We start from the raw sequence: 23,576 nt of genomic DNA on the forward strand, positions 1-23,576 counted from the left end.
ATGTGGGGGTCAGTTCTCTTTTACCATGTGGATTCCAGGGATCACACTCAGGTTGTTATGTCTCTTTACCCATTGAATCATCCCATTAGCTCATTGTCTTAGGGTTTCTATTGCTATGAAGAGACATTATCACCATGGCAACTCTTATAAAGGAAAACATTTAATTGGGCTCTTGCTCACAGTTCAGAGGTTTAGTTCACTATCATCACGGCGAGACATGGCAGGGTGCAGGCAGACATGGTGCTGGAGAAGGAGCTGAGAGGTCTACATTGTCATCCTCAGGCAACAGGAAGCCACTGTGTCACAGTAAGTGTAGCTCCGGCAAAGGAAACCTCAAAACCCACCCTCATGGTGAGACACTTTCTCCAACAAGGCCACACTTCTTAACAGTGCCACTCCCTGTGAGCGTATGGGGGCCAATTACATTCAGACTACCACACCCATGATGGGCTTTGGGTCAAGTCTACAGTACCAGATGTAAATTCCCACCGCTGGAGTGGGCATCAAGTCTAATCCAAAAGTGATTAGTTACCGTTTCTGCTGGTTAGCTTCCACTGTCATTTTAACTGAGTTCAGAGCTATCTGATGGGACCTCAACTGGGGGATTACCTCAATCCTACTGGCTTGTGGATCTTTGGGGTCGTATAGAGAGAAAGTAGGCCAAGGAGTCAAGGAGACGCCATGTAGCTGCCAAAGTAGGACATACTGGTATCATACCAGTAGGCCACAGCCTCGTGGAGACACACAGATTGATAGAAATGAGTTAATTTTAGATGTAAGAGTTAGTTAATAATATGCCTAAGCTATCAGCCGAGCAGTGTTGTAATTAATATAGTTTCTGTGTGGTTATTTGGGTCTGAGTGGTTGAGAAACAAAAGAACCACATGCGCATAACCTGAGAGAGATTGGGAAGGAATTCTTTTTTTTTTTTTGAAATTTTATTGGTTTATTATAGTAATAGATAATAAGTATATAGACAGTTGTACAAGTTTTTAAAAATTATTTTTGAATATAATTAATCCTTTGAAATGTATTGGGAAGGAATTCTAAACACAAAAGAACAGAGTTAAACATGGCTTCTTGGTAGCAGCATTTTCTTGGGTGGGCTCTGTTTGCTAGAGGCAAGCAGAGGCATGATTCCTTTAAGAGAAGGCTTCCTGATTCAGCATTAGCATAAAAAACTGTGTGGCTCCTTTAAGAGCTGGCTTCCTGGTTTATGCTGGTCCTGTTACTGAGCACTTAAATGGTGTCTGTGAGCAGCAGGTTACAAATTGCTTAATGGTAAAATAGACCCGCTGTGTCCCAGGAGCTGGGGCAGTGAACATGGCTCACAATGGGGATGAACATGCCATGTTTGACTGGGTGGAGCAAACAGGCAGGGCACAGAGTTGATTCTAGCCACGCCCACTTAACCTTAAAAACCAAGCACGCCATCTTGTGGTCTTACCTTCGACCCTGAGGAATGTTCCATATATAGTTGGGAAGGAAGTCTATTCTAGGTTTATTGGCAAAATGTTCTGTGGGTGTCTGTTAAGTATGTCTAGTTGATTTCATTTCCTTGTTTTTTTTTTTTTTTTTTTTTTTGTTTTTCGAGACAGGGTTTCTCTGTAGCTTTGGAGCCTGTCCTGGAACTAGCTCTTGTAGACCAGGCTGTTTTTGAACTCACAAAGATCCACCAGCCTCTGCCTCCTGAGTGCTGGGATTAAAGGTGTGTGCTAGCACCGCCAGGCCTCATTTCCTTGTTTTGCTATCCGTGGCTGAAAGTAGGGCATTAAAGATTCCAAGTTCTAAAAAAAAACAAAAACAAAAAAAAAAACACAAAAAAATCCAAAATGAAAACAAACAACAACAACAAAAACACCAACAAAAAACAAAAAGAAACCAAACCAAACCTCTAAATGGGTCACAGTGTTGGATGAGTGTACATAGACTTGAGAGAGAGAGAGAGAGAGAGAGAGAGAGAGAGAGAGTATAGATAGTTATAAAAAGAAGTAAATGCTTTAAAAAATAAAACAAAATCTTTAAAGAGACAGTAAAAGTAATATAAGAGTATGCCCAGTCATAGATTAAAGGAATAAAAAATAAATTAGTCACATAAAAATGGAAAATACACAGAGAGTCTGGATTATGCATATTATTGTATTTTCTTTGAATTTTTTGACTGCAGAGAGACATTTGTTCTGGGGGTTGCTAAGCTAAACCAACATATATATAATATATCTTGACTTAAAATTTGAGTCTAAGGATATCTTACTTTGGAAAAGAGGTTTTACTTTTGTTTCCACAGAGGATGGGAATCTGTGGATTTCTTCCAGGCTAATGTGGTTTGATGGAATAAGACCCTCTGAAGGGTCTTCATGAATCCTAAAAATACTTTGCCCAACAAACAGCAGAAAGAAGTTTGGAGAAAATTACATCCAAATTCCCAAATGATTGTTTATAAATGGTTATTTTCACCTTAAAAGGGTTGATTATAAGTGATTAATGGTCATAGTCCATTTCTAAAAAAATACAAAAATTAGGAAGACATGATATAGAGATAGACACTTTGCATTGGTATGGATCTTGGTCTATTGATACATATTTAAGATTGATTTTGTTATACTGTGTATATGTATTTCTGGTCTAGTTTAAGATATTGTGTTTGTACAGCCCATTTAAAAATGTAATGTATGGTTAAGAAATACAGATTAATAGATAGTCACCTGTAATAGTCAAACTGCAGTCATGTTGTTAGGCTTTCTAGATGTACAGAGATATATTTCAGATGGATAGGTATTCTTCAAATCTTTCAAAGACCTGCAGAAGATGGCATTTAAAATGTTTTAAGAACTTAGACTTTTCTTGACAGTGAGACATGTCTGCTTCTGGCAGCACCAATTACTTCAGGGAGGTTGATGGGCATTGAAGAAACGTATTATAGAATTTGCCTTCAATGTGACAAAGTTAGCCATTTGGGCAAGAAACTGCTCTTGTTTGGACTGTTTGATGGTATGCTCTATGAACTGGTCATGCAAGATCCACAGAAAAATGACTATTGATCTTTCCAAAAGATGGGATGGTCCTTCAGGGTTCCTACTTCACAAAAGAAACTGTCAGACATTCTGCAGGACACAGAAGAAAGCAATTGATGAACTTTGTTATTACAAGGCAGAACAGATCTTCAAATTTCCTGCTTTATGGAAAAGTCTGCTGGATACTCTGGGCCTAAAGACTAAAGATGGATGCCCCAACATTACAGAAAAACTTTGGGTGACTGTCCAGGCAGCAAAATGTCTCTGTCATTTCTAGAACTTTGGAAGTTGCTTACAATGCACTTTCTTTTTACTTAGGTAATATTATATCCTTCTGGGGTCTTTGATGGAGTTGAAGGCAGATAATTATAGTTTTTCTTAGTTATGCTAAAAGATAAATAAGATATGAAACTTTAGACTAACAAAGAAATATTATAACTGTAATTCTTGCTTGATACCTGTTTTGTTATATGTAATTTTACTATGTTAAAATCAAAACCTTCCTTTTTAATTAAACAGAAAAGGGGAGATGATATGGGATGTCCTTCTGCATATGTGTTGCTTTTATTGGTTAATGAATAAAGCTGTTTTAGCCAATGGCTTAGCAGAGCAAAGCCAGGTGGGAAATCCGAAAAGAGATATAGAGAGAACATAGGCAGAGTCAAGGAGATGCCATGTAGCTGCCGAAGGAGAAGGGCACATCATAACCATACTAGTAGGCCACAGCTTTGTGGCGAGACCCAGGTTGATAGAAATGGGTTGGATAAAAGAGTTAGTTAATAAGATGCCTAAGTTATCGAGCAGTGTTGTAATAAATATAGTTTCTGTGTGATTATTTGAGTCTGAGCAGTGAGGAAATGAAAGAGCAGTCTCCATCTACAGGTCATTTTATTGGTCGCTAACTGATGTAAAAGAACCCATTCCATAGTGGGTAGTGCAATCCCTAAACATGTCGGCCTGGGTTGTATAAGAATGCTGAATGGTGGTGGCACATATGTTTAATCTCAGCACTCAGGGAGGCAGAGGCAGGCAGATCTGAGTTCAAGGCCAGGCTGGTCTATAGAGTGAGTTCCAGGACAGCCAGAGATACACAGGGAAACTCTGTCTCGGGAAAAAAAAAAAAAAAAAAAAAAAAAGAATGTTGATTGAGCAATAGGCAAAGAGAGCCAGCCAATAAGCAGCATAGTTTCTATTTCAGGTTTCTGCCTTGCTGGAGCTCCTGCCCTGATGGAATTCTTACCCTGACTTTTCTCAATGATGTATTGTGACCGGTCATGACATTTATCATAGCAATAGAAAATGAACTAGGGCACTCTCATAACAGACTTTCTACTTTCAAAACAGTGGGCTCATCTAGTCTGACTGGCCAGCATTGTTGCATACAGGGTTTACCCCTAACCACTGATGACAATTCTCCCTCAACAATCTGCATAACACCTTCCTGAACTGTGAATGTTAGCCAACAGGAAGGAAGCTGCTGGCCCATGTCCAGTTTGGATTCTCTATGACATGTAACCCAAGCTCTGGGTGTTTTCAGTAAGATCTTGTCATCTAGTTCTGGTGGGCAAACAATGGGATTGGCAATTGCCTGCATTGTATTGTAGGTCTCAGAGGCCTCCCTGATTAATGAGTCATAGGAAGGTAGCCCATTGGCATTGAGATTTTTGCTTAATAACCTATGGCCTCTGGGAGTATCTTTTTCACCCACACAGGGTGCTCTGCTCAAACTTTCTTTTTAATTTAAATTTTTGTTAGTTTAGCAATTATTGGCTTACCTGTTCTTCCACACATAGTTTTAGTTGACTTTCCTTCTACCCTTTCCCTCTCTCCATTTCCCTGCTCCACCTCCCGTTTATACTTTTCCACCCCCAGAATCCGCCTTTCACTTTGAATTCACATTGTTCTACTACACACAAAGACACTGTAATCTTTTATCCCTCTCTCCTGGCTTTCACACTTTGCTCAGCACACAGTCTCTCCTGCATAAACGCACATGTGTAAACAGAAGAACATGCAGCGTTTGTCTTTCCTAGCCCGAGTTACCTCACTTAATACAGTATCTTCCGTTTCCATCCACTTCCCCGCAAATCCCATAGTTCCACCTTTCTTTACAGCTCAGTAAAATATTCTGTTGTGCACATCTGCTATATTTTCACAATCCATTCATAAAACTTAAAAAGTCTTAAAAATAAAACAATACAAAACAAATCAAAACAGGGTTTTGTCGTATAGCCCATGCTGGCTTTGAACTTCTGGTCCTGTGCCTCAGCCTCTCAATGCAAGGATTACATGTGTGTACCACCCTGCCTGGCTTGTGATTTTCATTTCGTGTTATCACTCACTTTTTGATAGATTTATCTTTATAGGTGATGACTTTTCATACCGCTGGAAATGGCTTTTCTGTTCTTATTTCAACTTGTTATTTGCTAGTACTTAGAAATGCAGTGGATTTTAGCATATTGACATTGACTCCAGATACTGTGCTGAATTTGCTAATTAAGTCTAACAGTTTGCTTACAAATTATTTTAGCTTTTCTAAGTATACAATCACCCGAAAATAATAATGGTAGATCTTTCTTTCTTCCTTTCTTTCTCTCTCTGTCTCTCTGTCTCTCTCTCTCTCTCTCTCTCTCTGTCTCTCCTTCCTTCCTTCCTTCCTTCCTTCCTTTTCTCTGTCTCTTCTTTCTTTATCTTTTCCTTCTCCTTCTCTCCCTACTTCTTCTTTTGAAACAGGACTTCTCTTTGTAGCACTGGGTGTCCCAGAACTGGTCTCAAACTTGGAGATCTGATTGCCTCTGCCTCCTGAGTGCTGAGATTATGGGTGAGCACCTACACCACCCAGCAAGTTATTTCATTTAAGGTTTATTTTTTAAAATTTCTTTTTCTCACCTATTGTATTGGCTTTTTCCAACACATGTCCAGTGGAAATGCTGTCAGTAGATACACTTACCTTGTACTCAGCTTGAGTGGGAAAATATTTACTAGCTTGTCTTCAAGTATAATGCTTGTCACAGGATTTTGTTTGTAGGCCTGCCTAAATAATTCATTAAATTAATCCATTTACTTTCTAATTCTTAGTTTTCCAAGAGTTAAAATTATGAACAAATGTTTAATTTTATCTACTGTCTTTTTTGGATCTTTTGAAGTTAACACATTTTTCACCATTATTTCTATAAGTGTGACAAATAGTTCTTGGCTCTCTCTCTCCCTCCCTCTCTCTCTGCTTCTCTTTCTCTCTCTCTGTCTCTCTCTTTCTTTATAAATAATTTTTTAATTTTTATTTTATGTGCATTAGTGTTTTGTCTGCATGTATGACTGTGTGATGGTGTCGAATCCCCCAGAGCTGGAGATGATTGTAAGATGTCATGCGGGTGCTGGGAATTGAACCTGGGGCCTCTGGAAAGTAGACAGTGCTTTTAACCACAGAGCCATCTCTCCAGCCCCATAGTCTTTGACTGTTAAGTGTTGAATAATTCTTGTATTTCTGGAAAAGGTCCTCCTGGTGAATGTTTCTGGATTGGCTTCACTGTTTCGTTGGCGGTTTCCTAGTCTGTATCCTCAAAGGATACAACTTGTAACTTTTTATTTTTGTACATCTTTTTAAATTTGAGTGTCAAGAGTTTTCTGTTCTTCTGTAGCAAGTTGGCAAGTGTTTCCTTTTCTTTGTTCACTGGTAGTGTTCATGTGAGTCTTGTATTTTACTTTTCAAAACCATACATCTGAAGTCATTTGGGCCTGGATGGGAAATGTGCTGGGAAATCTTTGTTTATTTTCTCACTGTCTTCTTTCCTCCCCACCTTAGCATGCTTGCAGTGGTCCAGAAAAAGAAAAGTTTTGATGAGATATTTTTCAATTACTTCAAGGAAAATAAAACAGAGATAGCTCATGCAATCCCCAAGCTGTTTCCTTTCCTAGAAAGCCTCAAGGACCGCTCCTTCATCACCGACAAAACCTATGCTGTAAGTGACATGTATTCATCACTCCAGGGAACCCCGCACCATATTATTAACCGGTGTTTGGCATCCTGAATGCCAGGCTTCTCTAGATGGCTAAAAAGCCTGTATGCTCTTGTGTGGGAAGACCCCTTTATCTTTGTTAATTGTCCTATCATGTAGAAAGTAGCAAGAAACTTCTGCTCCCTAACTGAGGGAGGCAGTTGTGGGAGTAGGTGAATGATTTGACAGTGTGGCTGAACTGTAATGGGGAGGGGAGCTATAGATTGACTGCCTTGCATCTGCTGTACTCTGATGGCTACGTCTACATCTAGTACCCCTCTCTATCACCACCCCCCACATACACACAAAAGAAAAAAATGAAAGAAATAAGAAATCGTTCAGGACCACTGATGGATAGTGATTAATGACTTACAATAAAGCAGAATTAAGATAATGAAAGAACTAGAACAATACTATTATTGGAATCTAAGGCTTGTCAATTAATGATTTTTAGAAAAACTGAGAGACAGGAATTGGTGGAAGAAAATGGATTGATAATATTGGTCAGATCTCCACAGTTATTTTTTAATCTCTCTTTATTCTGCTAAGAGCAAAGTTAATATATGTGTGTGTGTGTTTTAGTTTTGTAAAGGTGTCTCTCTAAACAGATAACAATGATTGGTTCTTTGAAGCTGCAGCTGTGAGATTACATCCCACCAATTAAGATACACACACACACACACATGCACACAAACATATATATATATGATGAAATAGAAGCCATATATAGATGTAGTAGAGAGCTCAAGTTATGAAAAATAAATCTTCTCTGGATTTGGTCACATGGCTGCTAGCATGGAATTTCCTGGAGAAACCGGAATCCATAGGTCCCCAGGACAGTATTTCATTATGATGTCTACTTATATCAGATGAAACTATGCTTTGACACTCTCTCTGTTGAACTTTTTAACAGGATTCTTATGAAGCCTGTAGGAACTCGGTTCCTGTGGAGAAAGTGGTGTACAAAATTCTGGATAACTTGGAGAAGTTATTTGGCTGGTCATTTATATGCACTCTGTTCAACAGAACGAATCTGAAAGCTTATCCTGGTTTAAGAGAAATTCATAAAAACTTGGAAACTGGTAATTTCTTCTTTCACTTTCCTTTGGTGGTGAAATTCTATCTTTAAAACGTTTTTCTTTTGCTTATTCTTTGACAATCTCGTATACTGGCAGCAATGCCATACAGAGTGCAGCAGATGGCAATAGAAGCCCAGGTGTCATTCCACCAGAGGAATATCTCCCTGATGGATATGTCTCATTCAAACAAGGCTTACGAGAATGGCATATACACCCCAGGATGTATTTTGCTTCTCTTGTGTCCCTGCATGCTTGCTGCTGCTATATATTTGCTGTGGGGAGTCTCTCCCATTGCCTGTATTATAATGTGTTCATCTCATGAATCTATTCCTTCTACTGGGCACATTTATAGTTGTGGTTGTCAGGAAGATGTATACTCCTTAACTGTATAATTTTGATGAATAGAAATAATGCTAGGATATTTTTCATAACTAGGCTTATTGTTCCACAACTGTAAGACACTTAGGACCTGTCTTATATCATAACTCAGACTGACATAGGAATATAGTTGCATTAAGATAGTTTTCATACCATTAGCTGATTTAATGCTTTCAAAGTAACTTTAGATTAGACCAGTAGCCTTGCTAATGGTTTTTTAGATAAACATTCCCTATCTTAGTTCACAAGGGCATATTGAGCTATCTGGATAGGTCATCAATACAAAGTCCAATTATTGCCAACTGACAAATGATGTAGTCCCTGCACCCATTCCTGACCTCAATTTGTAAAATTACCTTCTGACTACTCAAGGCTCCAGAAGATAACTTGACACTGTAGCCTCTAATGAGGGCTATAAATGTTTTTAGATAATTAGAAGTGACACAGAGGACAGAAAAATATATTTCAAGATGTAAAACACTTTTAATGACACTGTGACTTGGAAAGTGCCAAGTGGACATATGTTAGGAGATTCCACCCGAAGCATTGTGACAGAGTCTGAAGCCCAGCATTTTTGTTAACCATAAAATGTTAGTTTAAAATGTTTACTACACTCAGAAATGCAGACTGCAATACACAATTTCCTTAATTTTCTTAGACTCCTCAGTAGTTTAGCTTTGTAAAGGTGTCTCTCTAAACAGATAACAGTGACTAGTTCTTTGAAGCTGCAGCTGTGAGATTACATCCCACCTATTAGGAATCTAAGATCTATTTCACATGAATTGTCAGGATGACTCTGTTTCTTATCAAATTAAATGTAACCTTCAAATGTAACTTTTATATTGCCTGAAGACTTTCTGTTGGGTATATATAGCTATGTAGAACAAAGAAAGAGAGAGTCAACATGAGGAAATAGTGAAAGTAGCCTTCAAAATGCATATGAGTTTTTCCCTATTCCCTAAAAATCCCTCAGATAAAATGTCTTAGCTTCAGGATGTTGTGGATTCCTTACAAGTCCTGTGTGCAGCCTGGGAGCTGGTTCTCTAGACTACAATACTTATACATGTATACATTGTATCTAGATCATATTGACTCAGACCCCATAGAATACCCCACAACTCTCTCTGCATATCTCCCTATGCTTTTTTTTTTAAATATTTATTTATTTTGTATACAATATTCTGTCCGTGTGTATGCCTGCAGTCCAGAAGAGGGCACCAGATCTCATTACAGATGGTTGTGAGCCACCATGTGGTTGCTGGGAATTGAACTCAGGACCTTTGGAAGAGCAGGCAATGTTCTTAACCTCTGAGCCATCTCTCCAGCTCCCCTCCCTATGCTTTCATGTTCTTCTTCATCGTTGCTTTCATCTTTTTATTCCTTCTTCTATTCATAATCTACTGAGTCTAATTAGTGCCACCCATATATGCATAGTTGTGGGGCATCCACTGAAATATGAACAGCCTATCAGTAGCCACACCCCCAAAGAAAAATAACTCTCTCCCAGAAACCATGAGCTGCTAATAGCAACTCAGCTGCAGGTGGAGCCTCATGACTCCTCCCCATAAGTGCAGAAGTGTTGATTGGCTTGTTCTTATGTAGATCTTGTACAGGTATTCACAGCTGCTATGTGTTCATGATTTCGACAGTCTTATCATGTCCAGAAGACAGCGGTTCACAACACTCCTCTCCTTCCTCCAACTCTTACATTCTTTCTGCCCCCGCTTCTTCAATATGCCCCATGCCTTAGGGTGAGGGGTTGCCATAAATGTCCCACTTAGATACAGCAACTCTATTTTTCTTTGTTTAATCAGTATAGCTAAATTGCTTTCTGTGTCCCATCACCTAAACTGGGCAGTGTGTTCTGTATCATCTTGTGGGCAGCCTCCCTTGGTGTTCTCATGAAATCTTGGAGTTTCCTTTAGGGCAGCTGTCTTCACTCCTGATTTATTCTCAGAGCCCTTTCTTAGAGCTTGGGTCCGCACTGCCCTTTAGGGATTCCTTCACTCTCTGCTCTTCTTTCTTCTCCCAAGAAAGTTCAGACTCTCCTCTTTGCTAGCCCATCTTTGAAGCTCTTGGGATTTAAAACTTCTATATATCTATATGGGTATTTCTATGACCTCATTCACCCTACTCTTGAGGGAACCCCTGTTCTTTACTGAGGTCTGTATAGCCCATAGGAACACTTCTTCCACTGAACTGAGGTATGCTTTCACTACACTTGATTAAGCAACTAATTACTTTTGATGATTTTTCCCCTTGTGCCATTATCCTTAGAAACTGAGAGAGGAGCTAGAGAGATGACTCAGCACTTAAGAGCATCTGCTAGTCTTGCAGAGGACCCGAGTTTGGCTCCCAGCACCTGCACTGGGTAGCTCATGACCACCTGTAACTCCAGCTTCGGGGGATCCAATACCCTCTTTTGGCCTCTGCAGGCACACAATGACAAGAAGATACACAGACATGCATATAACTTTAAAACAAAATCAATCTTAAAAAAACCCCAAAACCTCAAGAGGTTTATTGTCTACAGCAGTGGTTTTCCACCTTCTAATGCCACAACCCTCTAATATACTTCCTCATGCTGCTGTGATCCCCAACCATAAAATTATTACATTACTACTTCATAACTGTAATTTTGCTATTACTACTTACTTACTATAGTAGTAACACATATTTGTGGCTTCCAATGGTCTTAGGTGACCTCTGCAAAGGGATTGCAACCCACAGGTTGAGAACCACCAGTCTATATGATTTCTGTGGTTTGGTTTTGCTTTCTCCTCTTGGTTGCCTTGTAGGAGGGACAAATGATATCTAGACACAAACTATTGATATCCAGAGTGACCCAAGGGTTGGAAGTTCATCTGTGTAATTGTTCCCACTCAACCCCAGTGTACAAGTGGCTGGGGCGGGGGAGGGGATTTGTCACTCACCCACAGGGACTAATAATTTTCTCCCTCTGTTCAGAGCTAGAGGACAAATATTTATCCCAGAGAAGTAAGCAAGACCAGAAACTTGCCACTGTGCATCCACGCTGCGAGCAAGGTACTCAGAACTGGGTGAAATTCTGGTTAACTAAGAGAAAGAGGAGACTTGGAACTGAGCTCCTGGGGTGGTGGGGTGTGGAGTGAGAGTGGGGGATGGGCAGTGCTCTGCAGAGAACTCTGAAGGAATAGAAAACATGGAGGAGTGCTGCTAAAAAAAAAGAAGCTGGGCCAGGCGGTGGTGGCGCACGCCTTTAATCCCAGCACTTGGGAGGCAGAGGCAGGAGGATCTCTGTGAGTTCGAGGCCAGCCTGGTCTACAAAGGGAGTTCCAGGACAGGCTCCAAAGCTACAGAGAAATCCTGTCTCGAAAAACCAAAAAAAAAAAAAAAAAAAAAAAAAGAAGCTGGGCGGTGGTGGTGCATGACTTTAATCCCGAGACACACAGACCTCTGAGAGTTCAGGGCCAGTCTGGTCTACAGAGAAAGCCACGGCTATACAAAGAAACTCTTGTCTCAAAACTGTACCCTGCTCCCCCCAAAAGGACTTATATATTTTATTTTATGTATATGAGTGTTTCTGCTCACATGTCCATGCATGGTGTGTATGCCTGGTACCCACAGAGGTCAGAAGAAAGGGTAAGATCCCCTGCAACTGCCATTACAGACAGTTGTGAGCCATCACGTGGGAGCTGGGAACTGAACCTGGGCCCTCTGCAAAAACAGCAAGTGATTTTAACCTCTGAGTCATCCTCCAACACCAGTGCAACTTTGTGTCAAGTTACAAATGACCTGACTGGGACCTCATTAGGATGGGGTTGAGACACATTCTGCTCAGGGATGATGAGTGTTTCTGATGTTGCTAGGTATCTGACTGGGCATCTGAGTGTGGATTCTATGTTAAGAGCTCTTTGTGGAAAGCTGTGAGGGGCTCACAACTATGGGTCTACAATGAACATCATTCAAGAAGAGACATTTGGTGACAGCAAAGATGATCTATAAATATGAATCTGTGACTATTGTTCAAGAGTAGGAAAGTATAGACATATAGACATTGAGAAGACATAGTAGAAATACAAAAACAGTGTGTGAATACTTGGAGAGTATCCGGAACAGGAAGAAGGAAGTGGGAATGAGAGGCAGAACAGAAAGGACAAAAGACATAAAAATAAAAGGTACTGGTTGCTGACAGCTCAGTTGGGTTGAGTGTTTATTTTTGACTGCTGTGAATTCAGCATTTGAGTTGCCACTCAAGATTGATGTCACTTGGGTGCACCATTTGTAGGCAAGGACACTAAATTCTGGAGAGACCACATATGTAGTTTTCATGAACAAGATATTCAAACCCCAGAGCCTGCTTTCTGAACACTGTGTGGCTACCCAGACAATTACTGAAAAAGGCAGAAACCGGCAACAAAAGCAGGGTACACAGGTAGAGAGAAAGATACTGGAACCAAAGAGTGGCAAGAGCTGAAGTGGTTGGGGATGGCACTGAATACTCAGGAAAAGGCCAGCGGGAGTGTGGGGGTGTGCCTTTGGGTATCCTCTAGCCATGGATATGAAGGTGAGTCCCCAACCAAGTGCTAGGGTGGCCCAAGGAGGACTCTGCTCATCCAGGGGTGAGCCGTGCACTCTACAAGTCTGACTTCAAGAATCAGGGGGACCTTGTGATCTCCAGATGGGCTCTGGATTGATGTTTTAAGGGGTCCTTGAGCTCTTGCATCTTGAAGACAAAAGAGAACTCTTACTTCACTCCTGAAACAAACATCTAATTTTTGCTCCATAGGAGCTGGAGACAGCTGCTCTCAAGGAAGTCTGACCTGGTCACCCTCAGATCCCGCCTCATCTGATGGTCTGTTTATGTTAACTCTCTGTGCCTTTTGTGGTCTCATCCCATTCTGTCACATGCTTTGGGCCATCTGCTTGTATTACTGACTGTCCAGAGTGCTCAGTGTTTGCAGCTGTTATCTCTCCAAATTCAGGGTTTAAATGCCAGGGTCTTTGTCCCCTGCCGTGCTTAGGAGGGTTTCTGAACCTGTCTATTTAATTGATTAATGCACTTAATTAAAAGCTGCAGGTTATTTTATTTATTCATTTTTGTATGTAGAGGTGTTTTGCTTATGTTTATGTTTGTGTGTCATGGGCATGTAGAGCCCTCGAAGCTTCAAATTTGAAGGTAGCTTTAAATCTCTGTAACTAGAGTTACAGGTGGTTGTTAGCTCCCATGTGGGTGCTCGGAACTGAACCCAGGTCCTCTGGAAGAGCAGCCAGTGCTCCTAACCCCCTGGGTCATCTCTCTAGTCCCAAATCTCAGGATCTTATTCATTATGTCACAATGTCATGTTTATAAAAGTACGTTGTTGTCTAGGGGCCATCCGACCTGGAAGTGGAAAACCATTGTCAGAGTCTACAGAGTCTTCGTGGAATGTGAAGTCAAAGCATGCAGATACGGTCCATTCGATTCTTCATCCGCATGAGTCTCATCGGACCAACTATGAATGTATGCAAGCAGGTGAGGCTGGGACAGTCTGGTATCTGCCCGGGTGATGGGTGATGGCTGTCGGCCGCATATCCCAGGGCAGCGGAGGTGTCTTTGCTATTCCACATGATCTTTAAAAACAAAGCTGCAACCCCAGCAGAATGGACCAATGTCCACAGCAAGTAGACAATGATGTAAGTCAATGTTGTATCTGATACTTTCCCTGGTGAGGACAATCATAGAAATAGTCTGGGAGACAATAGTGAAGGAGGAAGAGAGACAGCGGCAAAGTCCACTGGACTTGGGAAGTTCCTCTGGAGAGTAAGGAGAGACAGAAATGGGGGTGACCCTAGATATCAATACATTATTACCTCCTTGCGGGAGAAACCGCAGTGCCTGTGGATGGAAGCTGGGGAGACAGAAGGAGTGGCAAGAGAGGGAGATGAGCAGGGCTTACTGGAGGTGAGCTGGGGTCCTCAGAGGGCAGTATTTTCTCCTGAGCGGCAGCTCACTGTAGCTCCCAACACCCAACCTTAGAATGATCACATTTTCCTAGCCATGGCTTCTGGGACGCCTCTCTTTCTCTGTCTCTTAAGTTCCCAGTAAGCCTAATGCTCCCCAACTTCAAAAGGAGGAAAGGTTAGACAAGACCCCCTTCCTACATCCACATGAAGGACAAGACAAAGGATCGGATTGACACTTTTTAAAATTACTTCAATATTTTTATTATTGTCCGTGTGGATGATGTCCGTGTGGGTACATGTGTCGTATAGCATGTACACGGAGGTCAGGGGACAAGAGTGGGCTCCAGGGATTTGACTCAACTCATCAGGCTCCGGAAGCAGCATGTGCTTTACCCCCTGGGCCATCTTAGAGCCCCATCTCACACTATAGACGACTTGTGCGTCAGATCATTGTGTAAAGGGAGGGGGTACTCGCTTTCTCCTCACTCACCCCTGCCTCTTTCACGTACTCGAGCCAGCTTCTAGCTGCATCCTAAGATAGGAGGGAGGCAAGGTAGTTGAGGCGGGAGATTCTAGAAGCCCATTATCTAATATTAGCATCGCTTTAGAGAGAGTGTCTCCTTAAGCCCGGCTTCTTGTAGCCCTTTGCTTGTTGTTGTCTGCTTGCTACTTTCTTCCTCCCTGGAGGTAAGGGACAAAGGGGACCCAAGTAGAGGATGAGGAAAGAAAACATAGATGAACCGTCAAGCAGTGAATTACAGAGGTGAGTCCAGCCTTGCTTTTCCAGCTTGGCAGACATGGGTACGGAGGTTATCTTTATCTGGATAGTTAAAGTTACTACTGAAGCATGAAAATATGTGTGGTCCTCAGGCTCGCAAGTGAGAGAGATCACAGAAGAAGACGACTTCTTGGAAGAAGAAGGGAGGGGTGGGACTCCGTGATAGAGCAGGAAGGGCTGGCCTTTCCCTGAAGGGTGTGTGTGTTTCCTGATTACTTCTGTTGAATACAGGCTGTTTTTATGTATGCTGCTCAGACTACTTGGGGTAGGGAAGCTGGAGACATAACATTCAGGCCTTCGATTGGCAGCAGCCAGCATCACTCTGCAGTGAGCCTAAACAGCCACAGTCTGGGGGTAGGATTCAGGGTCAGGCATCACCTCTGCTGAGCCCCTTGCACCTGGCAGGGCTGCCATCCTAGCAGCGGCATCTGCTCCAGCCTCTGTGGCTGCTAGGGAAACCCTTATTGCCACGGCAACCATTAACTTCTGCACTCGGATTCTGCCACTTGAGCCTGGCACTCTAGATGCCCGCTTCAGCCTGACCTGAGTGGCCACCTGCTGTAGCCACTTGAGCAGGGGTCACCACAGCCTCTCAGCTTAGACAACTTGTTCAGTTGCCAAGGCAACCTCCGCAACCAGTTCCTGGAATGGCCCTGTGGGGGTGGCCAGCCTCACTTCTGACTTGAGGTGGATTTTCCTATAGCCTCCTGGGGTGAGCACAGATCTCCCTTCTCAGCTGAAGGATCTCAAATGTAGTGCACCAAACCGAGCGCAGCCTCTTCTTCACAAACCTTCCCCTCTTCAACCCCTTCTCCTTCTTTGCCGCAGATCCCTCTTTGCTAAGGCGGATACACGCCCAGTTCTTCAAGCAGGAAGCCCAGGAGTCCTTTTGAGTCCTTCTTTCCCTCAGCATCCAGGCCCTATCAGTTACCCCGCTCTGTGAACATGACCTGCCCCGAATGTAACATAAGATCTGTCATTAATAGCACTATTTCTGGACCCTGAATGTGTTTTGGTACTGTGATATTGCTGGTGTGTTTATGTGGAAAACTTCAGGGCCAGCGAGATGGTGCAGCAGGAAAGGGCACTTGCTATCAAGTCTGATGACCCAAGTTAATTCCTGGAGCCCACATGGTGAAAATTGAGAACTGACTCCTGAAGGTTGTCCTTGACCTCCACATCTTCTTGTGTGTGCAAGTACACACACACACACACACACACACACTAGAAAATTAACAAAAGTTGAAACCAGCAAAAACAGTTGTAAGAATTACATTTATGCAGCAGTTGTCTCTCAGTATCTCTGGAGAAATAGATTCTCTTCATGGGTACCGAAACCCACAGATGTTCAAATCTTTAGTGTAATGTACACACATCCTCTTATTTACTTTCAGTCATTTCTAGATTGCTCACCACATGTAATACAAATATAATAGGGATAGTTGCCTTGTTCCATTGTTTGGGGATAGCAACAAGAACTAAATGTGTTCCTGCTCAGTACAGATGTAATATGTTTTTCTAAGTGTCTCTGATACGTGGCTGTTTGAATCTTTGGATACAGAACCTGAGGATGGGACAGTCACAAGAATTAAGTTGAGAATTTCAGGTCTTTCTTTTGTTTTTGTTTTTCAAGACAGGGTTTCTCTGTATAGTGTTGGCTGTCCTGGAACTCACTCTGTAGACCAGGCTGGCTTTGAACTCAGAGAGCTACCTGCTTCTGCCTTATGAGTGCTGGGATTAAAGGCGTGTATCACCATACCAGGCAGGAGAACTCCAGGTCTTAATAGAGTTAAAATGACTTAATTATGTCAGGAATACAAACTTTAGCTGACATAGTTATTAGTTGGTAAATGATAGTAACAGGGAGAGGGAAAAGAGAAAACAGAAAAAGATGATGTCAGGGCTGCGAGAAAAAACTTGAGGTCTGAAGAAAGGAAGGTGTGCTGTAGGGTGAGGTAGAAAAAAATAAGTGTGAAGGCTCCTTCCTTCCTTCCTTTCTTCTTCTTCTCTCCCTCCCTCCTTCCCTCTCTTTTTGAGACCAGTTCTTATTTTACGTAGCCATGTTGATCTTGAACTCATGATTGACCCTGTGTTAATAGGTGAGTCAACAACTCTTGGCTAAGGTGTCAAAAGTTTAGCACTATCCTCGTGCTCTTCAGTCAAGTGTCAGGGGAGAGAGAACAGGATCCATGAAGCCTTTTCAAGGGAGCAGATGAGAATTCTTCAAGTAACATTCTCTTCTTTTTCAGGGACAAACCTACGTACACATGAAAATTGGATGCAACCTTGTTTTGTGAAACAAGAAAGCTTACAGAAGCTAGGGACATTGCAGAACCAAGAGGATGACGTCATTGGTAAGGATAACTTAAGATGCCTGTGCTGATGGGTGACCCTTCTAAGTCACAGTGGAGGTGACTGGCTGAGCATGTGATCAGAGTCCAGCTCGGTGGCCCTGGGAGCCCCAGATAGATGCAGGGAGCCATGGGCTCTGGCACTCCATTAATTAGGAAAGCAAGTAGGCAATGGGATGGTTTTAAGAGATCTGGGAGGAAAGAGTTACAAGGAAATGTTAGACAAGGAAGCCAAGGGTGTGTGTGTGGGTAGTGGGGATGGGGTAGAGGCAGAAAGCAATGGGGATCCACAGAGTGAGAGAAGGCAGAGGGAGGGGCCAGCAGGGACAGAGAAATGGGTAGAGACAGCAGGAAGGGGGAAAAGAGCCTAAGGAGATGGAGATGTGACAGTAAGGCTTTGGGATAACCAAAGCCACCTCAAAGTCAGCATTGAGTAGAACACAGTGGAGGGACCAACTATGGCAGGGGCATTGCTACCTAAACATTGCCCAAGCTTCTGGGTCATCCCTGTGTCTGCATTCTGGGGTTCCAGTAGAATCAGCTTTGAGGTCATTCACCGAGAGCCCTAAGGGGTTTTGTATTGCTGTGCAGTGATCAGCAGTGATGAGGAAGATGAGAGCGAACTCCTGGAACTCTTCACCTTGACACCGAGACGCAGGCAGCAGGTGGATGATGAGGAGGGTGAGGATCATGTACCCTGGGCTCCAGAATGCAGAGGTTCCCTTAGGAGATCAGGTCTCCTGTTTCCTGACTCTCCATTCTTGGGGGACATCGAAGAGCCCAGCCGCCCATTCTCTACACCTTACTTTTTATGACCCTTGTGAAGATGTGGTTCCAGACCTTAGTAAGCCCCCCAGACCTTAGCACAACTGACTCCATGATGGAAGTACCGCTCAACCTGTAAAACTCAGCATATGGACAGTACCACCTGCTAAAATGAAAATGAAGAACGAATCCCTCAAAGTCCATAGTTCTGGGAAAGTCTCTAAATGTTCAACCATGCCTTTTGGCTCATGTAGCTCTGGTTCTGGCTAATGGTTCTTGTTAATGGAAACACTCAACCCAGAACATTAATTTTGTACGTACAAACTTTAGGGCCACACTGAGATCTGAAACACCTAATGTGGTCACTGGTTGGCTAATAAAGATTTTCACTGGATTAAATATGTGTCCAAGCAGTCTTCTCTTGTGGGTACCCCACAGCAGAGAGGTTAGACAATAATAGTCTCTGGCTTTATTGATAGAGTCAAAAGAAAATGGGTCACTTACAAGTTTTATTTTGATTTTTCCCTTTCATATAACCATAACTATCTGAAGCATAATAGCCTTTATTCCCATTTCCTTGCATAGAGTTCTTGAATGTCCTGAGTGTCCATTAGCTGACTGTATTTGTGAATACCTATGAGGATGAGGCAGAAGGCTAGCCTCGGCCTCAAAGTGATGCTGCTCGGAGTGTCTGTCTGGATCAGGTGTTTTCAGGCATGTTGTTCAAAGAATTGAAAAAGCATAAACAAATAGTAAAGAATAAAGGGATTTTATTTAGAAAAAAATAAAGTTTAGGTTCCCAAGACCTCCCTGGGTAACTGACACCCTGGTTGACAAGCTGAGGCATGAATGATGGGCAAGCTGCCCTGCCACACTTGAGTGAACCAGCCAATGGGAACAAGGTAAGTGCACCAAAGAACAAGGCTTCTAGGAAAGTCCCTAACCTCTGAAGCCTGATTGGTGGGAACATATAACTGCAACCTGGCAGAGATGATTGTGGTTTTTGTGCTTAAACACATGAACGTTTGGGGATGCAGTCAGCTCCCAAGTCTGTACTGTTGTCCCTGATTGGACTTCTGCCATGCTCCTCAGTAACAAAACCTTGCTTTGTGTGACTTCTTGTGTCTGCTTGGGTTGTTTCAAGCCTCAGATCCACAACTATATTTATGTGTGTGTGTATATATATATATATATATATATGTATATATGTATAATGCATATATATATATACATATATGCACATATGTATTTATCTACAACTATAAATATCCATTCTGTAAATTCTGTTCCTCTAGAGAACCTTGACTCAGAGGTTAGGGACTTTCCTAGAAGCCTTGTTCTTTGGTGCACTTACCTTGTTCCCATTGGCTGGTTCACTCAAGTGTGGCAGGGCAGCTTGCCCACCATTCATGCCGCAGCTTGTCAACCAGGGTGTCAGTTACCCAGGGAGGTCTTGGGAACCTAAACTTTATTTTTTTCTGAATAAAATCCCTTTATTCTTAATACACTGAATAAGAGAACTTAATAAAATGGTTTGGAATGAGTGAATTTATTAATTATATAGCAAATCAAAGTAAAATTATAGATAGTAAAACAATATCTAATTGAATGCTCCCAGACATAGACCACAGAAGCCCCATTGAGAAAGTCGTTTGGAGTTCCACATAGAGTCTAGGGCTGGGCAGGATTTCTTCAGATGAGGCTTCCAAGCGAAAGAACAGAGAGCAACAGTGTAGGATATGATGTCTCAGGAAAAATTTGATGAATTATGAAACAAACCTGCTTAGCCATCATCAATAGAGCCAGGGAATGTTCAAGGAAAAACTTGCCTAATGGGTCCAGGTTTTGTTTTGTTTTGTTTTGAGACAAATATCCCTGGCTGCCCTGGAACCCACTCTGTAGAGCAGGCTAGTCTTTAACTCACAGAGATATGTCTGCCTCTGCCTCCCGAGTACTGGGATTAAAGACGTGTGCCACCACCACATCCAGCTTTTACCTGAGGTTCGGGGTCCCTTTTGAAGACAAAGTATATGTCCCCAGTTTGTTTATTGTTCTAGTCTCCCTTGTCTTTTATTTTAGATGCTTCCTGGGAAATAAAGTTTATTCTTGAACAGGTGAATCCAGTTAGCGACTTTATGACATTTAGCAGAGTTCCTTTTAAAACTGGCTAAAGTCTGACTATCTGATTGGCAGTTGTTTTGATTATACTTTCCTTTTTGGTATCTAAGACCATGTAGGTGGCCAAAGACAAACCTTCCTGTTTGTAAAGTCTGTTGAGACTCTGTATGTGTTTCACTTAGGGGTTTAGGAGTGACCCATTGGCTACCATAGCTTTCCTCTATCAGCTGTGTGGTCTGCAGTGAAGTGTCAGGACCCTGCAGATCATTTGTCTTCCTTTGGAATCATAGGGAACATGTCTGTCTCCATTGGTTCTCCTCCCTGTGGAATGTCCATGGATCAGAATCCAATTGCTGGAGACTCCAGGGCCTGTCTGATCAAGAGGCCAGGTAACTTAGCAGGATTCCTTGTCTAGGAGGTACTGGCTGGCTTTGGAGTGTAAGGGTTAAAAATGAGTTTCTTTCTAAGCCCTTTATCTTCACAGAAGGACAGCCTTACTAGTTTCATGATGCTAAACCGTGTATAACATTTAGAGAAAGTTTAGACAAACAAGCAAACAAAAACCCACAAAAAGAAAACATGTCTTGGTTAGGGTTTCTATTGCTGTGATAAACACCATGAGCAAAATTGACTTGGAGAGGAAAAGGTTTATTTTAGGTTACAGCTTAGAGTCTATCATTCAAGGAAACCAGGGCAGGAATTCAAGGCGAGAACCTGGAAGCTGGAACTGATAAGAGACACACGGAGGAGGGCTGCTTACTGGTTTGCTTCCATGACTTGCTCAGTCTGCTTTCTTATAGCACCCAGGGACAACGCCCATGATAAGTTAGGATTCCCACACTGCTCATCAGTCAAAAATATGCCCTGTGGGCCATTCTCGTACTGGCACTTTCTCTGCTGCTGTTTTCTCTTTCCAAATAGCTCTGGTTCGTGCCAAGTTCACATAAAACTACCCCTAGCCGCCATGAAGCAGTTTTTAAGTAAGTCCTAATTTTGCTAAGAGACTTACTTTTGGAAGTGATTAAAAGCCTAACAAAGTTGGAAAAAATACAAGCAACCATCTTAATTAGACACACAATTTTGTTTTTTAAGCTAGTTATTATGAATGTTGCTATAAGCAAATCAATTTCTTCAGGGATTTTTAATAACCTTCAATACAGGAATTGAATCTAAATTACAAACCTTGTACAATGTACCAAACTGAGGTCTCCTGTTTGTACATACTGTTCAAATACCAAGCCTTTTGCTGTTGTTACAAATCTCAGACAAAGCTCCTCACAACTTGGATTTTTATCTTCTTTTCCCTGTGATCTCACAGAATCTGGGAGTTTGAGAAAGTTTTACATTCATCATCATGAGTCTGCCCAGCTATCAATGACTTTGAGCAGTGAGCACTCTTTGTAAAGAAAAAGCAGAGGAGAAAGTAGAAAGTACCTGGAATGCTCCATTCCTGACATGCTTTCCCTGTGAACTGCAGTTTTAGACTTAGATGACATTTGATCCTTTATTCTACCATCCTGAGCAGAGGCCAGGTGCCTGTTGGGGGAATTGTCACTCTATCCATTGTCTGGTCCTACTCTCTTTCACTTTTTATGGGAGTCACGACTTTAAAATAGAAATAGCATCTTGTGGAGACTGTTGACCCACCCCGTCATGTTCTGCTCAATCCTGAGAAACAACAATGACCGCCATACTTTGAGTTTTGAATGAGTTTATTAAGTATGTAACAAGCCAAAGAGAAAAACAACAGATCATTGCTCATCATGTACTTGGAATATCCAGGGGGAACTGACTGGGGATGTCTGTAGAATTGGTGAGGGTGGGGTCTGGAGTTCCCAGTGGAGTCCAGGGCAGACCAGAGTTAGCATTTGGTGAGGCTTCCAGGTTGAAGAATAAACAGAAACTGAGAGACAACCTTATCAAATTGGATGTTCAAGACAGTCAGCAGAAACTGTCTGTGGAAGCCGAGCAGTCAGCCACAGTTCCCAGCTGGGTTTTCTCTCCAGCTTCTCCTTTCCATTTTACACAGGATAAACAACTGTAATATCTGTTTGCCATGGTTCACCTTCTAGTTCTTCCCAAGGACACTGTTTTCATATTTGGTCTGTTTTGTTGGTATCTCCACTCAGTCACTGGTTCAAAGGGCCAGGTCATCCTTAGAAAAGATGCTTTGGAGACATTTGGGGCAGTATACTTGGGTTTAAAATTGGGGAGGGGTACATCTCTGCTTCCAGAGTCACCTTCTCAGTGGGCTCCCTCAGCACCGGACAGCTCAGCATTGTGGTGTACATTGCAAACGTTAAGTTTTATTTAGGAAGGTAAATAAACAGGAACTGGAAGGACAATACAGAAAGTCGGAAGTAGAAGGTTGGCAGGGCGTATACACAGAAGGGCAAAAGGGAGGGTGGGCTCTCTGAGCACTGTGCAGTTGACGGCTGGAGGGTTGGGTGATGGACGGAATACAAAGGATGATGAGAACAAAGCCACTCATGTGCTTACACGTTTGATGTTATTTGCTTGTACCTTGGATTGAAAAAATTCTTTTGAAAGTCTCCTCAAATAGACTTCCTACTTTGAGTCCAAGGTTGCTGAACCTGTGATTCTGAAAAGGAATCAGGAAATTAGTGCTTGCCATAGCTTGCTAAGCTCAGCCAACCAATCCTCTGGATAGCCCAGAACTTTGCTCAGACTATTCCAAGTGCTGAGGTCTAACCCAGCTAAGAGGAGGTTATGGGGCCTGCGAGATGGCTCAGTGGGTAAAGACACCTGTTGCTAAGCAGCCTGAGTTCAATCCTGGGATCCACGTGGTAGAAAGGGACCGACTCTAGCAAGTTGTTCCCAGACCTCCACATGCACCGCTCCATGGCTTGCACTGAGGCATTGTTTCCCCCCAAAGTAAAATAAATAGAAGTGTAACCATTTTTTTTTTAAATAAAGAGGTTATATTCCCTGAGAGTTTGGTTATGTCTTTTCTTGGGAAGACAGAAATAAAACTAGTATTGCAGGCTGAATATCCCTTGCTCCACATGCCTGAGATCAGCAGTGGTTTGAGTTTCAGATGCTGGGATATTTGTCTATACATGATGAGACACCACAGAAATAGGATTGAAGTCAAAAATTAAAAAAATTCATCCAGTTTATATAAATATTTCACAGATAACCTGAAGCAATTT

The 23,576-nt window shown here is 42.2% G+C and overlaps 2 protein-coding genes across 8 annotated transcripts in view; one reads left to right on the plus strand and one right to left on the minus strand.

Moving 5' to 3' along the window:
- LOC121447466 (nuclear autoantigen Sp-100-like) overlaps positions 1 to 18,669 on the plus strand; it is a 34,464-nt gene extending 15,795 nt beyond the window's left edge. Inside the window, exons 2-8 of one of the 3 annotated variants that reach the window (XM_041650737.1) lie at positions 6,817 to 6,973; positions 7,923 to 8,091; positions 11,434 to 11,511; positions 13,235 to 13,300; positions 13,817 to 13,960; positions 17,419 to 17,523; positions 18,112 to 18,669. In XM_041650737.1, the coding sequence (XP_041506671.1) occupies positions 6,817 to 6,973; positions 7,923 to 8,091; positions 11,434 to 11,511; positions 13,235 to 13,300; positions 13,817 to 13,960; positions 17,419 to 17,523; positions 18,112 to 18,335 (943 nt within the window). In that variant the 3' untranslated portion in view covers positions 18,336 to 18,669. The remainder of the gene's footprint in view (positions 1 to 6,816; positions 6,974 to 7,922; positions 8,092 to 11,433; positions 11,512 to 13,234; positions 13,301 to 13,816; positions 13,961 to 17,418; positions 17,524 to 18,111) is intronic. The other 2 variants (XM_041650738.1, XM_041650739.1) reach the window with 2 other exon arrangements.
- Positions 18,670 to 22,106: 3,437 nt separating this feature from the next.
- The window catches only part of LOC121447209 (nuclear autoantigen Sp-100-like), a 73,557-nt gene continuing 72,087 nt past the window's right edge, over positions 22,107 to 23,576 (minus strand). For all 5 annotated transcript variants that reach the window (XM_041650335.1, XM_041650338.1, XM_041650337.1 and 2 more), the window contains one exon: positions 22,107 to 23,005. In XM_041650335.1, coding sequence (XP_041506269.1) covers positions 22,913 to 23,005 — 93 coding nt within the window. In that variant the 3' untranslated portion in view covers positions 22,107 to 22,912. The remainder of the gene's footprint in view (positions 23,006 to 23,576) is intronic.

The sequence above is a fragment of the Microtus oregoni genome, unplaced genomic scaffold (assembly GCF_018167655.1).
Source record: "Microtus oregoni isolate MIOR12 unplaced genomic scaffold, Mior012 000004F_ref0000308, whole genome shotgun sequence".
Taxonomy (NCBI): domain Eukaryota; kingdom Metazoa; phylum Chordata; class Mammalia; order Rodentia; family Cricetidae; genus Microtus; species Microtus oregoni.